At 36.1% G+C, this 16,515-nt stretch overlaps 1 protein-coding gene across 4 annotated transcripts in view; it reads left to right on the top strand.

The window, feature by feature from the left end:
* The window catches only part of CORO1C (coronin 1C), a 70,540-nt gene that overhangs the window by 32,204 nt on the left and 21,821 nt on the right, over positions 1-16,515 (top strand). For all 4 annotated transcript variants that reach the window (XM_011377803.2, XM_023521908.1, XM_011377802.2 and 1 more), the window contains one exon: positions 10,403-10,525. In XM_011377803.2, the coding sequence (XP_011376105.1) occupies positions 10,403-10,525 (123 nt within the window). The remainder of the gene's footprint in view (positions 1-10,402; positions 10,526-16,515) is intronic.

Genomic DNA, 16,515 nt, shown 5'->3' with positions numbered 1-16,515 from the left:
GGAAGCTGCCTGTGCTGGACTAGATAAGGGACACAGTGAAGAAAGCAGTCAGAACCAGCAAGGGAAAGGCTTGGAAATATATGATGGAACTCCAGAATGTAAAGTAGAAAGAAATGGTTTGTGGAATATCTTGAGCATCTTAAATGGGAATATTCGATTTGACTGATTAACGTGTGTCACTTTTTATTACCATGCTAGTTTATTAGCTTTATGGAAACATGTTAGTTATAAGAAAGAGTAAGCCTGCTGGGTAGTGTTATGTGGCTTTTACAACATGTAACAAGGAACCAGTAATTATTACAGTGATCCTCCTTCGCACCAGTTTGGTTAGCATCAACCTCATACTGAGCAAGCTACCGTGTAGATTGAAAACAATTATCATGTGAGGGGTCGCTCTTACATTAAGAAGTAATCATTTTGAATGATCTTTTATATAATGCATAGTTCGTATTAGAAGCATCCCAGTGTTGAATTTTGAGAGTTTGGTGCGTAAAAATGCCTGCGGATACATTAGCTGCTCTAAAAGGAGATTTGTGAGATTTCTGTACCTGTTTGTTAGTGTATATTTAGAATGTTTTGATTGCATATAGGATGAGTGTACCTCTTAAGTATGGATTCTTTTTTGAAATGAGGTGTGAGAATTAAGACACACTGTTACATGTAAATGGAAGCAATGTTGGTTTTCCATTGAAATCGATGGCAAATAATTCTTACAACTAGATATGTCATTTCATGACCATTAACATTGAATTTTGTATGTAAGAGGAATGATTTTGCAGTTATTTAAAATTATGAGCGTTACTTCTTAGAGCAGTTAAAGTTATGTATTTACCGATGCTGAAATTTTGATTTTCACCCCACCCTCCACCCCAATGCCTATTGGAAATGTGTTGCCTAACTCTATGGGTTTAGTTGAAATAGCAGTCTCCAGGAGCTCTGCTGAGTCTTTTCACTACTTTGAAATGTTTGAGGACTTTCCCCCAACCCAAAGCAAATGATAGTGCTGGTGTCTAGGAGATTTTCTGCCACCGTGAGGGTTGCTGGCTAGAACATGTCAAAGCCATCAGTGTCAGATCTGGCCAGCCACATGGAAATTGTGCTGTCACACCTCACTGTTGTGCCAACTGTACACACACTTTGGAGGCTGAATTTTCCCTGGGGCTCATGTTGCTTGGCTCCCAGTGGGGCACTGGATGTTTTAGATAAAGTCTGTAAGCTAGCGCCCTGACCTATTTCACCACTGTCCCACAAATTTTGAACTGGGTTCTGGGCCAGAGCCTTTGAAGACCTTGGTGTCAGTCATTTTCACCACCTGAGTTGACTTGCTGGTAATTCCCACCACTTGGAGTTTTAGCTAGAGAGGTACAAAGCTCTCCTATAGCATGTGATTGGGTCTAGTAAGTAACGAATAAATAAAATTTAAAGAGTGGAGAATCTAAATGGCTGACTGATTATTCTGAGCTCAACTTTCAGTTCCATGCTAGAAGAGTTATAATATTCTAGATGATGCAAAGGTGATGCAGCCCTAATGAAACAGTAGACTGATTTCTTAGTAAATGAAATTATTCTCTATATAAGCCTTGGAAAATTGATGGGTAGTTTTTAAAATAAATCACCATTTAGTCAAAAAAAGATACTTAAAAGCTGGCATTAAATTCTTGTACATCTTCCTTCCAGCCTCAGCATTCATTTACATTTGCCGTTGAGAGGTGCAGGTAAGTAAGCTGCGTTGTCAACATGACTTCAGTGATTGTCTTTCTGAATGGTCCCTCAGTCTAGCGAATTAGACATGGATTCCTTGATTTATTCACTGGATGTGTCATGGGTATGAATGAGAAATGCATTCTCATTAGATCCTAGTACAAAATGCCTTTCAGAAATGATGTGTCCTCAACTTTACCATATAAGGCTATTATTTTATAGTTTCCTTCAGTTTCCATGTACTTGAGCTCTCAGTAGTTTATAATTGCCCAGCTCTGCCCTTTTAATAATAATATATACACTCATTTGGTGAACTATGAGGTGCTTTTCTTTTGATTCAATTATGTTATGGATAAGAAAGAGATGGGGAGGTATAAGCCCATGAAAGCAAGATAGCTGATACTTGACTGTGCGTTATGAACATCTTGTATGTAAAATGATCAATGTACATTTAAAATGCAAATTTTCTTAAACTTTCTTCTCCTTTTTGTTCCTTTATCACTATCAGACATTTAGTCAATTCCCTTTTTGTTGTGCTGAGATATGATGCTGCTTTCTCTGTTTTATTTGTTGTTAGGATTATCACAACCAGAGAAAGCAGCTGTTTGCAGTATATCATTTTTTATTAACTCTGTTTCTGATGACCAGCTGCCAATAAGTTCAGCATTACTTTTGTGCCTTTTCTCCAACCCCATGGCAGAGTAGAAATTTTCTTCCCTATAGAAATCTTATATGGATGGTTAGTGATATTTTAGATATGCTTCTTTCCTTTCTCTTGTACCTCAGTTTCTTTATTTAGAAAACAAGGATAATAAAGTTCTTATATCATAAGGGTACTTGTGAGAATGAGGATATAAAGGTTTTCAAACAGTTTAGAGTGCTAAGATAAGCACTCTAAAAGTGTTAGTTGCTGTTATTATTTTTGATAGAGTGGAAGGAAATACATGGCAGTTGCCCTTTAAGTGACATTCAAATTCCTATGAAAACATTGGACTCTTTAGTGCTTTTATGCTATAGACTTGTCAGGGCTGAGTTGGAAATGGCAGAAATATTTTATTACTATTCTCAAATATTTTACTTGACTGAAGAATACTGGTGAATAGCTATTAACTTTTAGCCAGGGTTGCTTAATTTTAACCTTAAAAAAAAAAAAAAAGTCATTTAGTAAGCTTCTCCATGTCTAATTAAGAACATCTAGTATTAGTACTTTCAGATTCCCCTCAAAATTGCCTTATGTCTGAGCAAAAGCTCTTCTTAGCCCAGACTGAAAAAATAATAATTTGGTATCCTTGGAAGTTCAGAGTTCAGTGACTGTACTTCGCCATCAAAGATGCCAGATGTAGTTTGCTGAGGAGAGCGTAAGAATGCAAAGACCCTGGGATAAAATAAAACAATGCAGATAGAAAATTTTTTTTCCTTGAGAGTAAAGATTTTTTTTAATGTAAAGTTAGTAACCGTACATTGGCATGTTTTTCAACTTTATATTAATCATTTTTTTAAATAGGAAACAAATCAAAAAATAAAATAGGACACTCGTGTACTCACCCACAAGATTAAACAGATGTTAATATTTTGCCATGTTTGTTTCCTATCTCTGTTTTTTGAATAACAGTAAAGCATAACAGATTGTAGCTAAAATACCATTCCCCTTCTTTTCTGCTCCTCCATCCCCAGAGGTAATCGTTTCCTCAAAGTTGGATCATATTTTTGCACTTTTAATTTACATGTATCTATAACATAGACTGTTATTTTGTGTTAAGCCTTTATGTGATATTTATTCCCATACCAAAGGACAGTTCAATTGCTTCTGCTTTTTTCACTATTCCCAGCAGTGCTGCCGTTAATACCCTTCTTGTGTAAAATATGGGGCTTTTCTCTCACAGACCACCTAGAAGTGGGACTCTTGAGGGGTGGGCATCTTCACCTTCAGCTGTTTGGAGATTGCTCTCTATTTGTAGCAGGATAATCTCTCCTATGAAAAGTTTTTATGAGTTCCTCTTTCTTGACATCCTTGTCAGCACTTCTATTTAGACTTCTAAATTGTTGCCAATTTCAATAGGCGTAAAATGTTGCCTTATTGTTTTGATTTGCAGTTCCCTGAGTAGAGTGAGATTAAGTATCTTTTCATCCATTGGTTTTTCAGGTTTCCTTCCCTGTAAATTCCCTGCCGATATCATTTGCCCATCCTTTGTTGACTTTGCTACGTCCTTTGTTGACTTTGTCACGTCCTTTGTTGACTTTGTCAGATCTATATGTTGCATATATATCTTCTCTCAGGCTGCAGCTTTGTCTTTTCACTTTGCTTATGTTTTTTGAGAACAACTCATCCTGAATTTGTTTTACTTTTTTTTTCTTATGAAGGGAATTTGCATCAATATTTATGAGTCTTATAGGCTTAAGTTTCTCTTACTCTATCTTTTATATCAAAGTGGTACATTCCTTACATAAGGAGTTTAGTGGTGCTCCTCCTTTTTCTATTCTCTTGGAACATTTGAGATAATCTCTTCTTTGAATGTTTGGTAAAGTTCACCCGTAAAACCATCTAGGTCTAGTGATTGATTTATGGGGGGGAGATATATGTGGAGTTACACTATTGGTTCTTTTATGGTAATAGGTCTATTCAGGTTTTCTGTTCATTAAAAAAGTTTTGATAAATTAGATTTTTTTCCCTAGGAGATTACTTATTTTATCTGGTATTTTCACATTTATTATCAAATGTCATTCCTACTATTTTCATGTTATGTTAATTTCTACCATATTTGATTATGTCCCTTTTTTCTGATATTTATGCCTTCTCTCTTCCTAATTTGTCCAATTTAGTTTATTACTTATTTCTTTCTCATTAATTTCTTATCTTAAAATTTTATATTCTTCAGGTGTACTCTGTGTTATTTTCTAGCTTCTCAGGTTAGATGGTTAACTAACATTTTCAGTTTTCTCTCATTTGCATTTAAGGCTACAAAATTTTCCCTAAGATCTGGTTTACCTATATGCCACAGATTTTGACACGTCATTGAAAAGGATTCCCAGGCCCAATTCTGATGTGTGTGTAGGCTTCTCTACACCAGTAAACAATTCTCAGACACCACAGTGTCCAAGAATTCAACTCAATTCTGACACTGTCTGCCCAGATAGCACCAGATTCCACAGGGTAAGAGTTCAGTCAGTCCTACAAGACTTCCCTCCCTCCACCAACACATACTTTAGATGCCGATCACAAGCCCAGGTTACCTGTGCTTCTGACTCACAATTTGGATGTTCCATTTGGGCCTCCTCCTTAGATTCGATTGATTTGCTAGAATGGCTCACAGAACTCAGGAAAACCCTTTTACGCAGTAGATTACTGATTTATTACAAAAGATTTTAAAGGATACGAATCAACGGCCAGATGAAGAGATACATAGGATGAGGTCCCGAACAAAAGGGTTTCTGTCCTTGTGGAGCTTGGGGCCTGGCCTGGGGACATGTGGAAGTGTTTTCCAACAAGAGACCAACTCACTGTCTTTGGGTTTTTGGAAGCTTCACTACATAGTCCTGATGGACTCAGTCATTGGCCATTGGCACTCCAGTTCCTCTCCCCTACCCAGAGATTTAGGGGCAGGATTGAAAGTTCCAAACCTCTAATCACATGGTTGGTTCTCCTGGCAATCAGCTCCTGCTCTTGAGTGTGGTCCAAAAAGTCACCTCATTAACATAGCAAAAACACTTTTTATCACTCTCCACAGTTAGGGAATTTCAAGGGTTTTGAGTGCTGTGAATCAGGAACTATGGGTGAAGGCTGAATATCTTACAAAGCACAGTATCACAGCCATGGATTTATTGGTCAGTTAGAACATTTTCCTATTGGCTATTATGATTCCCTGTGAATTATTTAGTAAATTAAAAAATATTTATATACATTAGAGAGTTTTCGTTTATGTTTTTCTAGTTTTAATTGTATTACTCAGAAAAGCTCTATAGCAGCGGTCTCCAGGGACCAGTGCTCCTATGAGAATCTAATGCCTGATGATGTGAGGTAGAGCTGAGGCTGCGATGCTGGTGCTAGGGAGCGGCTGCAAATACAGATGAAGCTTTGCTCCCTAGCCCGCCTCTCACCTCCTGTTGTGTGATGTGGTTCCTAAGAGGCCACTGACCAGTACTGGTCCCTAGCCCTGAGTGGTGGTGGGGTGGAACCCTTCTCTATGGGATACTGATTCCTTGGTATTTTTGAGATTTGCTTTGTGTTCTAATTGGTCATTAAAAAATGTTTAATGTTTGCTTGAAAAAAATGTGTATTTTAAATGTTGGCTATTCGGTTGTGTGTATTCATTAGATCAAACTTGTTAATTTTTGTTAAAGTCTTCTGTATTCTAATTTTTGTCTGTCTGCTTGATCTCTTAAATATTTATTAAAATCTCTTTAAGATCGTAGCTTTGTCATTTTCTTCTCTTTGTTCTTGTGGATGGAAAAGGGGCTCTTTGATCTAACCAAAAGTAACCTCAGGGTGATCTGATCATAAATTCCTAACTGGGCAGGCCATGGTGGGTAGTTAACGCCTCAAGGTTGTAACTTCCCTAGTAAAAAGATATCTTTGCCTTACGCAAGCCCTATTATTTTTGCGCATCTAGGTTAATACACCTCTGAAATGCCTCTTCAGAGCATAAACCACCCCCAGGGGAGTACATAATCTTGTTAACTATTCTGTAATACAGTCATAAAGATCTCCCTGCCTTACTTTGTCCCAGATTCATGTAATCTTTCTTATGTTCCTTCCTTAATTCCAGATATATAAAAAGAACTGCAAAACTGCCATTCTCCAGAACATTTGAGATCTTGTTTCCCAGCATGTTGTCAGTTTGGCTCAGATAAACTCTTATAAATATTCTCTACAGGTCTGGATCTTTCTTACGTCCAAACCTATTTAGTTAGATGAGTTAAAGTTCATAGTGACTGTAGCTTCCCCATGAATTGTTTCTTTAAATGTTAAAATGTAGTGACAGTAATCTTTAATAATGCATTTCATCTTAAAGTTTGTTTGTTCTAGTATAGCTACCTAGATATAGGATATTTTTATATCCTCTCCTTTAGTTGCCTTTGGTGTTATTATTTTTAAAATGTGTCTTGTAGCTGGTTTCAATCTAATCTGAGACACCCTGTCTTTTAGCTAGTAAATTTAAACCATTCGTATTTACCACAATTTGTGATTTATAGTTGGTTTTATCCCTACCATCTTATTTTGTGCTTTATGGTTTTCATGCTTTTTTTGGCCTTTTAAAAATTTCCTCTTTCAGGTGTTGTTTTTTTTTTTTTTTTTAATTTCAACTTCCCTCCCACTCCACATACTTTTTGAAAATTATATATAGTTGACCCTTGAACAACTCAGGGATTAGGGGCCCTGACCTCCCTTGCAGTAAAAAAATCAGCCCTCTGCATACTAGCATTCCCAACTACAGACTGAAAATAAAGTTTGACCCTTGAATAACACAGGTTTGAACTGCACGGGTCCACTTATACGTGAATTTAAAAATCTCTTTTCCTTTAGTGTTTACCCTTAATTTTAACATACTTACATTACTTAAACTCTAAAACTAGCCAATTTTTCAGCCTTTCTTTAGAGAAAGGCTCTGGAACCTTTGAACTCTGATCATATCTTTTTATATCTTACATATTATTATTGTCCGATATTTTAGTCTGTACTCCAATTAGTCATTATTACTACTGTTATATAAATTGTCTGTTTACATTTACCACATTTGCCAGTTATTTTGCTCACTGTTGTTTTGGTAACCCAGTTATTCCAGTTTACTTCCATCATCTGAAATAAGTCCTTGAACTTAATTCTTTGAAATTAATTTTAAAATTCTTTGAGATAAGTCTAAGAACTTAATCTTTGAATAAGAGTCTATAAATGGTAAATTCTCTGTCTCTTTTTGTTTAAAATGTCTTTTGTTTTTGTTTGTAGTCATTTTTCAATGATAGTTTATCTGGATATAGAATGCATGGGTGGTTGTTTTTCTTAGCATTTCTAAGATATGTCTTTGTTTCTGTAATTGCTTTTGTGAAGCCTGCCCATGGTTAGTCTACTTACTCTCTCTGTAGGTAATCTGCCTTTTCTCTATGGCTGCTTTTGAGACTTTATCTTTGTTTTAGATGTTCCAAATTGCATTAGGATATGAATAGATGTAGATTTATTTTTACTTATTCTACTTGGGACTTGTACCTCTTGAATCTGAAGACTTATGCCTTTGATTGGAAAATTCTCAGCCATTATCTCTTGTTTTTGCCTCTCTTCTGTTCTCTTTATTCTCTCCTGGAATGGCTATTTAAATGTATGTCAGACCTCATCCTGGCCTTCCTGTCTCAGAATGTTTTACATTGCGAAATACCACACATTCTAAAGAGTAATTATATCTATAGTTTAAATAATAACAATACATAATTTTATATAACATTATACATTAGTATATAATTTAATAGTAATATTATAAAATGGACAAATGTTAGCCCACCACCAGCAGCTTGAGCAGTAGAACGGTCCCTGGAATCCTAGCTCCAGGCATGGAGTACTCACATGGTTTTCGAGGGGATGCAATAAGGGAATCAGGTAAAACTGGCTTAAGTATTTAGTAGCAGTTCCTTCTTTAAGTAAAGATATGATCAGGAATGGGATAGAGTGGGTTCCTACAGCTGTTAAATTTGGGGGTAACATTTATTGAGCACTTCAGGTGCTGGGATAGTACCAAGTACTTTACCTTGATTGTCTGAGTTAATCCTCACATCAGTTCTTAAAGAATGAACTATAATATTCTCATTTCACAGATGAGCAGAGTTTGAGAGAGGAAGTAATTTCGCCAGGACCCTAGAGCTAGAAAATAACAGAGCCACAACTCTAGCCCAGACAGTCTGGTTCTCAACCACTGGTGCTTTGCTCCTTGTAGATGACCCATGTGGCTTCTCCTATAGCACCTGGATTCTGTATAATATTATCTTCATTCATTGGTATTTTCTTTTATGAATTCCTTTTTTGATGATGCAGTTCAGGAGAGCTAAACTGGATTAATTAGTTTTGCCAGAGAAAGGATGGGGGTAGAGCATGTGAAAAAACTCAGGCCTTTTGGTCTGTAGACAGGGCCATCTTCATGTCTCAAAGAAAACCTTTCCAAAGACTGTGACCCCTACAAGCCTGATTGAATGCCCTTCTGTGTTCCTGCCACCCCTGTACCTGTCTTGGTGGAGCAGATCTCATGCTACACCGTAATCGGTAGTTTAAATTAATGTCTTCTGTCCTCTCACTGGACTCCATGCTCGGCCAGGACAAGATTGCCCTGTTCAGTTCTGTATTGCCAACACTCGGCACATTGGCCCATAAAAGTTAACAACTGACATATATTTGTAATTCTTAATGGTGGAGTAAATATATTATGCTAGGAGAACTAATAATAAATCATAGTAGTTTTTATTTAGTATTTACTATATTCTAGGTACTATAATTAGAATATTTACATCCCTTGTACAGATGATTATAATACTGAGTTATAATTTACCTAAAAACATTCTCTCATTTAATCCTTACAGTCATCCTGGGACGTAGGAATTTTTGTTACTCATTTTATGGATGATAAGCTGAAGCTTAGAGAGATTACGTGACTTGCCATGCTGTTTAAGAAGCATAGCCTGTGTTTGAACCATCTGTGGTCTTTGCACTTTAGCATACTGCTTCTCTGGAGATTTCCACAGCCAAGTCAAAGTGGAGAAATCATAGAATTTATTGGTCTTGGAAAATTGCCAAGAAGCCTGCCCCAGTGCTGTGATGGCTTGCTATAACAGGAGAGCAACAACAACAACAAATGGGTTGTGTTGCATTGCAGTGATTTCTTTTTGTTTACCTGCTGTTAGAGCATGTAGAACCTCAACATGAATTGACATTAACCTTCTTAAAAAAGGAAGTAGCTTTTGTACACCTGTTGTTAATAACAGCAGCATTTGTCTTGGTTAACAAAATTGATCTAAGCCAGATTGGCTTGTTAGATTCAAATGTGTAGCATGAGCAAATTGTGATAGCTACTTATGATCAACATTAATGAGATGTGGAACTAGATAATGGATGAGATCTAAGTTGGCGTTAATTAAACTGGCTGGCTGGCATTTCTGTTGATTGAAGACAGCAGAGAGACTGAGACATTTCAATTCAGTATGGCCTTTAACCCCTAAGCAATAGCGAAAGCATTTCTTTTTTATTACTTTAACTTTGCTTACAGTGCCGTTCATTTCCAGAACTGTTAATTTGTATTTTCAAGGATATTAGCTTATTATATAAAAAGTTGTATTTTATATTTTGAATAATATCAAGGTGTTTTTTTTTTGTTTTTGTTTTTTTTGTGGTAGAAACACACCTATAATTTATAATTTGGCTATCATAGAATTGCATTTTGGTAAAAGACTTTTCTATTCTCTTTTGCTATGTCTATTAATGCAGTTGATGAAATAAAATCTTTGCAGTTTTAAAAATTTGGATTCTTAATTTGGTGGAGTGTTCTCAGTAGCAACTGTTTCAAGAAATGAAAATTGACAGTTGTTACTACTTGACATTGGCTGATATGAATGTCATCATATGCAGACCATTGAAAGTTGTGGGTGGAGGTGATAAAGGGAAAATGGATCTAAGAGAACACACAAACTCCATGGTGTTATTACATATAAGTTTGTTTATCTCTTCTTTCAGACTGGTCGAATTGACAAATCCTACCCTACAGTATGTGGCCACACAGGACCAGTGCTCGACATAGACTGGTGCCCACATAATGATCAGGTCATTGCCAGTGGTTCAGAGGACTGCACGGTTATGGTAAGCTCCCAGGGTGTGGTATCACACAGGCCAATGAGACTCACTGCTGCCTTCAAAAAGTGTGTGTGTGTGTGTGTGTGTGTGTGTGTGTGTGTGTGTGTGTAGGGAGGTTTGGAAAGCAGAAAATCATAGCAGTTTGTCCTTGGGATTATACAGGATTTAGTGACATTAAAGTTTAACTGCAGATAAGCTTTTTATAAGCCCTTATTTCAAGAAGTTGTAGTATGATGTTCTTTTTTTTTCTTTTGTGAGTGTGTGTTTGTATGTGTTTGTTGACAGTTGACACATCAGCTCCATAGAAGGACATTAGAGAAACTGAAATGACTTTTCAGTGAATGCCAGAGGACCACATGACCCCCCTCCAAAAAGGAGAGAAAAAACTGTAGCATGAATTACATATTACAGTGAAATAAGTTGCCAAAGGTTATGCAGATAAAATGGGGTTGTAATAGATATTGAGAGATAGTAAAGAGTTTTTACAAGTGCTTCTTTCCAAGCTAATGTCAGAAGGTGTGTTCTGTCTGGTTGACCCTCGTTAAGAAAGTTCTTTTTATGTAGCTATACAAACATTTTGGAAGATTTTTAAAGTAAGTTCTTTATATTCCCTCATTTGGATTCCAAAAGTAGGTTATTTATGAAACCAGGCTTTGGGGAACTTTTTAATGTAAAGTTGTTCTTGATTATGTTCTTCTTAGCCTTAAAATGTAATTATTAGTTTGGATCAGTTTTTAATCCTAGTGCAAAATCTGTTGAAAAGGTTAGGCATAAACACAGATGGGGAGTACTGAAGTACCGAAATATGTATTAAAATAAGCGAGGTAGTCAGCTAAGTTGCAGGCTCTTCCATGCGTCAGGTGGAGAGCGTGGAGAACCACACAACTTTCATTTCTTCTTTCATTTTCTGTGGATTGAACCAGACTCAGAAACATTGTTTGGAAGCCTTTGTTTATTAAAATTATTTTACATAAACACAAAATAATTCCTGAACTGTGTCATTTAAACATTTGCTCATTTTCCCTCATGGACTTTTGGCTGAGGATAACTCCTCCTGTGATATCATAATTTTGGCAGCCAAAGCATATTAAAGAAATATGCTGCCGTTAAAAGGAATTGTTCCGTTTAATGTGCCTTGCTAAATTGATCATTTTAATGGCTGCAGACATATTTTGCTAAGGGAAAGGAACAGTATTTCGACCTTATGCCAAAATCTTAAACTGAGAGTCTTAACCTCTCTTGAAGAAGCAGGTTTGATTCCTCTTTTTTCGTCTCCAGCATTATTGGTCTTGTTACTCCTTGAAGAAAACTTTATATTATAAAACATACTAAACTAAAGTGAATTTAGTTAAGTGAATTAAGTGAGTTAAGTGATTTATTACAAAGTGAACAACCTGTAATCATCATCCAGGTCAAGACATAGAATTTTCTCGGCCTGTCAGACTATTCCATGTGCCCCATCCCAATTACAACCTCCTCCTTCCCTAAAAGTAATCACTATCCCAACTTTTCTAATACTTCCTTGCCTTTTTTATGGTTTTAATCACTCCATTGTACATCTGTAGACACTGTAGCTTAGCCTTGCATGTTTTAAAAACCTGATCATGTTTTTTAAGTTTTTCTTAATCTTCCTCCATCTTTTTCTTGTCCTAAACAGTTGATCTGTTGAAGGAGCCTTTCTTTTGACTTGTATCTTTCAATAGTCTAGATTTTTCTGATTGCACCCTCATGATGATGCTCTCTGTCTTCTGAATTCCCTGCAAATTGGCAGCTGTATCCTGAAGTGTGATCAGATTTAGGTTCAATCTCTTTGACAAGACTTTACTAACTAGTGTTATGCTCTTTCATCAGGTGACACATGATGTCAAGATGTCTGGTTTTTGTTTTTGATTTGTGTAGCTATTGACACTCAACACTTAGATCCAGCAATTCATTAGAAGTCACAAAATGGTGCTATTATTTTGTTTCCAATTTTTAGCTTGTAAAAATTTGAAAGTAAAGCTTCCTTTTACCTACTTAGTTATCAAATAGTACAATTCATATAGGAAAGCAAGATAAATGTTTAATTCTTTCCTTTTATTTACCCAGTTTTCAAGATAATGATTTGGTACTCTGTCTTCCTCAGAAGGTGATCAGCTCGTTCCTCCACCCCTTTTATCTTGAACTCATGGATTGAAACATGTTTCATAGGTTTCAATCCATCACAGTTTTTATTTCAAAGCTCAGGTCATCCAGTCTTTGTTAATAGGAACCTCTCAAGGTTCTCGAGTCCTTTTGGCATGACCCTAGTTGTTTTGATAGCTTCCTTGCTATTTGGTATGTTAAGGCCAGCTATTAACCCACACCTCAAATCAGCCACTTCTCTCAGAAGCTCTGGTTTATTTTAATGGAAAATGGCATTTCTAGATCACAATCTGGGTGCTAGAGATGCTTATTGTTACCAGAGTGATCATTATTTTTAAAACTTTGCTATTGTAATAACTGCATGTGATGTCTGGTGGGTACTAGACTTATTGGAGGAATTATTTAAAGATACAATACCTTATGACAAATCTTAATATTTCTAATTCAAATTCAGAACTATAGAATTTTTACCTAACCTCTTTAATATTACATCTCTATCTCCTTTCTTCTACACTAAGAATCCTATTCTCAAGGACTTAAGAGGATGAATTAGAATATCCTGATCTATCTCATTTGCTTTTTCATAGTATACATACAGTAATCTCAGAGTAAAAATACTAGTATCACAACTAATTATGATTACAGATAACAGTTTTTTAAAAAAAACTGTTCTTCCTCCATTTAAAAATGATGTACTCTATATTTTCAAGATCACATAGCCATTACATTTAACAGCCTGGACTCTGAGTTCTGCAGGTAACCACATTTAGTGCTATCCATCAGTCCTTATGGTAATTTCTCTCTAGTCATTTGGGTCATCTGAAGCTCCTTCCCTGGTAGGTTCTAGAGCCATAACTCTAGAATCCAACCAGAGAGGGCTCCCTTCTGGGACAGGCCCCCATATTGAGAGAAATTTTAAGGAATGAAATCAAATAGGAAAGGCTCATGGGAACAATATTCTCTAAGTTCTCCTGTATTGATAATGACCTTTATACTTGAAGGTTTATTTTTCTGCATGTAAAATTCTTGGCTCATAGTTTTTCCTTGAGCATCAAATATATTATTTCATTTTCTTTTGGCATAAAGTGTTGTCGGAAAAAAAATCAGATGATAATCTAATTTTCTTTCCCTTATAAACCATGTTCTTGTTGCCTAGATGTCACAAAATTTTTTCTTAAAATATAGTAATTTTACTAGAATTTTATTTATTATTCTGAATTGATATTGCTAGGTTCAGCATGCGTCTGCTCTTCCAATATATAGTTCCAAGTCCCCTCTCTTGCGCCCCTCCCCCTCCCCCCAGAAAGTTTTCTCAAATTATAGCCTTTAGGATTCGTTCTCTTCCTTGCTTTGATTTCTTCTTCAGGGACTCCTGTTATCCATATGCTTGATCTTCTTTACCTATCATCAGTATTTGTCAGTTTCTCCCCCCACCCCCAGACCTTTTTTCTTATTAATTTCTTTTAGACTAAAAATTTTCTGCTTTTTACCTTTGTATTTCTTTGGGGGCATTATCTATCGTGTTTCTTTGATGTTAGATTCTTTCTTGGTTAGTCTTCACCTCTAAAGTGTTTTCTTATTTCCAATGTTTTATTGATTTATGCCACCTTACTTTTGAGTTTTTCAAGTTCTGATTTATAAAGTTTCCTATCTTGTATGGTTTCCTTAATGTTTTTTATCTTGTTTTGAAGTAGCATGTGATAGTTTTTCTCTTTCTTGAGCATGTCTTTTTAGCATTCTTTCATTGTCTGTAGAGATATTATTCTGTGCCTTATTCTCTTTTTTTCTTATAGTAATTTTGGAACTTTGATTTTTTTTATTTTTATTTTTATGTGAACTTAGTTTTCCCTGAACTTTTAGAAGGTGGCTTGGTTCACATAGCTGTTCTAACTTCACAGAGCTCCACCTTCTGTCATTTTCAGGGAGTGTTCATAAGCATGGTGACTTGCTTTCTGAGATTTCCTGGTATGCTTTTATTTGGCCTTTCTCATTCCTTTGTCCCTCTTGTTTCTATCCTGCTCAGATTTGATTTCATTCCTTGAAATTTGTCCTCAGTGTGGGGCCTGTCTTGGAAGGGAGCCCTCTCTAGCTGGTTTCTAGACTACAGGAGTCCAGACTGCTCCACCTTCTTCCAACCTTTTTATTTCAGGCCCCTGCAGTCACTTGTTGAAGAGAGCAAAACCACTGGCAAAACCAGTATCCACTGCTGGTCTTGTATTGGCCTGCTGTTCTCAGGTCTGTGAGGTACCCCATTGCTGCCTCATGATTTTTTTTTCCACAGAGGCTGATAAAATGCGGATTACCTGGCTGTTTGTTGGTGTTCTTCCACTCACTTTCATTTGCGTGTTTGGTTCTGTTATCTGCTTGCTCTGTGTTTTTATGGAGAGACTTGGGAAGATGCCAAAACTATGCTGCCACTGATACCACCACCTTCCCTGAACCCTCTAATGTTGCCTCTTTATTGGTATTGCCAGAGTGAACATTTTGTAAATTAAATATTACTTTGGGATAAATCTTCCTCCTAGTTTTTTTCTTAAGCCCTTAAGTATGGCACTGATAATTTTAATCATTTGATGGTCCGCAGATCATTTGTTATTATTATTGGGGTAATTAGCTTAGCAGGTAAAATTAAATTTTAAAGAAATATTTGATCTTCTATTCCACCTTATTCTTAATATCTACTTTTCCACTTTGTTATCCTGAAGATAAAAGAACATCATACAGTCAATTGAATAGTTTCAAACAACACCATTTGTATTTAAACAGAAAAGTTCTTTTTAGTTTCCCAAGCCTTGGTTGTTGGCAGTAACCCATGAGCTACAAATAGATAGATAGATATCAAGGCCTAGTTCTAGTAGAGAAAGGATATGAAGAAAAGCCTGAGACTGGGAGTTCTGAGGATATGCAGGTCACAAAAATGCTTTCAGCCTTAGGGGCCTTACATGTAAAATAATAATGCCAATTGACAGGTTAAAGGGGAGGTATTTTTGCAGTGAGTTTGGACGTGTAGTTGTAGTGGATTTATAGCAGTAAGAATATCTTTAGCAAATATTCAGTGGAAAACGTACAATAGAACCAGTTTGTCAGATGAACTGTAAAAGGATTTAATTTTAAAAACTGCTTTTTGTACTTGTCTAATTCCATTGAGTCCTAAGCAGTTAAGCATTGATTTTTTAATTTTGTGAGTATTGATTTCATGACAGTGATGTCACTTTGGTTGCAGTTTTAGGAGAAAGAATGCCAGCCTTATGGTATAGTCCTCTATTTTTTAGAGATGACTGCTTCAAGCAGCCTGAAAGTAAACATACTGGCATAGTTTAATGTACTTTAATGTACCTTGAAGGTACTACTTTTAATGTACTACTGCTTGAAGCAATGTTTTATACCAGCAAATAACAATTGTATAAACCCTCCTCCTAGAAACTACGCTCTGCTCCCAGGTTTTCTATATTTTTGGTATAGTAAATTTTTTTCTCTAGCAATATCTTCTTATGGAGAGTTTAAGAAGTTTTGGCTACTAGAATTTTACTTGGGAAAATTTTAGCTCCAAGAAAAGAATAGTGCTTTAAATAATACAGAGCAGCCAAGTTAAGTTTTGTGAATGATGTTAATTCAACATTGTCCATTATAGTCAGGTTAGTAATCAAGCATAAATTTAAAAAATAAGCTAATTCAGACAGTGGGGTTATATAGTTGTTTATTCAGAGTCTGGGCAAGGAAAAGATCTTCCAGGCAGAGTAGGAGTCTTACTTGTCTCCAGCTAGGTGTTCTAAACAGTCCCAAATGACTGAGTTTAATGGATACTTTTCCCTTCTCCCAAATCAGTCCTACACTCACTCCTGTAGAAATCAACAAAAATAAACTCCCCATTT

The sequence above is a fragment of the Pteropus vampyrus genome, unplaced genomic scaffold, assembly GCF_000151845.1.
Source record: "Pteropus vampyrus isolate Shadow unplaced genomic scaffold, Pvam_2.0 Scaffold322, whole genome shotgun sequence".
In the NCBI taxonomy this organism is placed as follows: domain Eukaryota; kingdom Metazoa; phylum Chordata; class Mammalia; order Chiroptera; family Pteropodidae; genus Pteropus; species Pteropus vampyrus.
This window is presented reverse-complemented; position numbering and strand designations above follow the sequence as displayed.